Raw genomic sequence first — 2,500 nt, forward strand, 5'->3', positions numbered from 1 at the left:
GAATTAAAATATCAGGATTACTTTTGTAGTGGGATTAAAAACAGGGATTTGGTGGAAAACAGAGGAATCCATTTCTTTTTTAGTCTGAAAGTGCACAGTTATTCACCAGTTCATGTCTTCTCTTCATGTTGGTCCTCAGATAGCTGGTCTCAGTCTCCACATTTTTCGGCCCCACAAGGGCGAAGAACATTCCCATGATGATAACAGTCTTTATTGGCCAGCAGAAGTGTGTGTGTGTGTGTGTGTGTGTGTGGCAGCTGTCCACACGTCTCGCAGCGTCCCAGCACGCCCGGCTGAAGGAGGGCTTTCACCCGAGGAAGCAGACAGGACCGACCTCAAAGCCGAATCTCTGGTTTGGATCCCCGAAATCGTTCAGCATGACGTCGATGATGGGAACCTGGTCGATGCGTGGTGTGTTAATCTCCAGCACGGTTCTAGCGTAGCCCTGCTTTTGCTGAAAAGACATAAAGAGAAGAGATTTCATCAAAACCGTCAATTGAAGTTTCAGTATCTCGTACACATCCATCCTGCAACAGAGATGAACCTCTGGTTATGAGGAGGTGGCAGAACCTGAGCAGCTTCAGAAAATCTGCTGTAACTAAAAGCAGTGACAGTGATTACATGTGCAGTGTGAGTGTGGCACTGATGTCTTACCGAGCAGGCGTCGTACACAGCCTTGATGAAGGGATTGTTGTCGTGAGACATTTCTTCATCGTTGGAGCCGAGGAAGCGCAGCGCTTTGTTGTAATCGTTGGCTTTAGCATCGAACCAGGCGACTGACTGGTGGCAGATGTAGGTGAAGTTCTGTCTTGCTGCAGAACTCAGCAACTTGAGGAACGTCATCTGAACACCGCTGATGGAACTCTCCTCTACATCCACATACGAGAGCTGCGCAAGACACAGAGAAATATCAGCTAAGGAGGAGCTGCTAGATGTTTTCATTGTCTCATCAAAGTTTTAAAGGAGACTTACGATTTTACCGCGCTTGAATTCACTGAACCACGTCCCTGGAGACTCTTTTGGCCAGTTGGATATTCTAACCTGTTTAGAGAAAAACAATACGATTATCACACGTTGAGCACAAACAGGGTTGAACTGCTAGATTTGAGAGATTAATTACTCACCCCTGAGGACTTCTTATCAGGATAGATACACGTCTCTCCTCCTGCTGTGAAGTTACAGTAAACCTTAAAGCAATCTCCTTTACAGCCCATGTTAGGGTCAATCCAATATTCACCTAAAACACAAGAGTTGTGTTCAGTCACTGAACATGTTCTTTACAGCCGTTTAATATCACATGAGAGGTTTAAAGACTCGTCCTAAATCTCTGAGGATCTGTCGTGGCACCAGAACACCAGCTCTGGTTAAGAAGGCACAACAACGCCTGTAGAAAGCATCATTGAGAGCATCCTGACCAACTCCATCAATGTATGGCACGTAGGCTCCACTGTGTGTGAACGTTAACGCATCATTTGCACTATTGCTGCTCTTTGCACTTCTGGTAGATGCCAAACTGCATTTTGTTGCTGTGTACATGTACTATGCAAAGACAATAAAGATCTATCTATCTATCTATCTATCTATTCAGATAGATGTTTTCTTTAGATAGATGTTTGTGTCGAACCGTCGGGGAAGTCAGGCTGGCTGAGCTGCAGGTCTTTACAGGTCCGAGCCGGATTGTCCTGAGTCCCCAGAGGGAACTTCATGCGCTCGATGTCCAGCTTCAGGTTATTGAGGGAGCCGTAGACTTCGTCCATTCCCTCCATTCCCTCTAAACCGTAATCCATCATGGCCTCATCTGCCTGGACGTCTGAAGAACGCTTTGCTTTCTTGGACATCTGAATAGGCAGTGGTTGGACCATGTCACCAGGGGGACCCTAAAAAACAAGATATTCATCATTATAACTGCCATCCATTAATGTCTTCATGGGTCATTCATTCAAACACGTATACAATCATTCTAAACACTTTTCATCCTTCAACTCATTATTATAACACAAACATGTCAGGAACTAGATCAACGATTGAAAGGTTAGAATTTGACTTACAGGAGGACCAGGAGGGCCGAGCAAGCCGGGTTCTCCTTTCTGACCCGATGGACCCTTCAACACCACATTTATTCATTAGATAAACAAATAAACATGAATTCATTTCAAATACAATGTGAATTTCACAGAAAATAAGAACATTACACTGCTAATGAAAATCCACACACATGTACATGAGACACTACATGTAAAGACATTTACATTAAAACCTCAGGAAGATTTTTATTTGGATTTTAAGGCAAAGTGTGTTTTATTTTCATTATAGTGCTGCATCTATTGATTGTAATCTGTTCATCTGTTGTCTGTAATCCAGTCAGAAACACATACAGGATTTAAACACACAGCTCATGTGTCTGATCATCTCCAACTCACTGAACCTCTAATGTTTACTCTAAATCTGAGATTTCATTAAAAGTGATGTACAAAAGTTCAACAGGTTCAGACTCACGTTT

At 43.4% G+C, this 2,500-nt stretch overlaps 1 protein-coding gene across 1 annotated transcript in view; it reads right to left on the reverse strand.

The window, feature by feature from the left end:
• The window catches only part of col11a1b (collagen, type XI, alpha 1b), a 61,513-nt gene that overhangs the window by 924 nt on the left and 58,089 nt on the right, over nt 1-2,500 (reverse strand). The window contains exons 61-67 of the mRNA XM_060866892.1: nt 2,497-2,500; nt 2,049-2,102; nt 1,625-1,877; nt 1,125-1,237; nt 973-1,041; nt 655-888; nt 1-454 (exon numbers count right to left, since the gene is read on the reverse strand). The exon at nt 1-454 is cut by the window's left edge and continues 924 nt beyond it; the exon at nt 2,497-2,500 is cut by the window's right edge and continues 32 nt beyond it. Coding sequence (XP_060722875.1) covers nt 308-454; nt 655-888; nt 973-1,041; nt 1,125-1,237; nt 1,625-1,877; nt 2,049-2,102; nt 2,497-2,500 — 874 coding nt within the window. The 3' untranslated portion in view covers nt 1-307. The remainder of the gene's footprint in view (nt 455-654; nt 889-972; nt 1,042-1,124; nt 1,238-1,624; nt 1,878-2,048; nt 2,103-2,496) is intronic.

Source organism: Tachysurus vachellii, chromosome 1 (genome assembly GCF_030014155.1).
Source record: "Tachysurus vachellii isolate PV-2020 chromosome 1, HZAU_Pvac_v1, whole genome shotgun sequence".
NCBI lineage: Eukaryota > Metazoa > Chordata > Actinopteri > Siluriformes > Bagridae > Tachysurus > Tachysurus vachellii.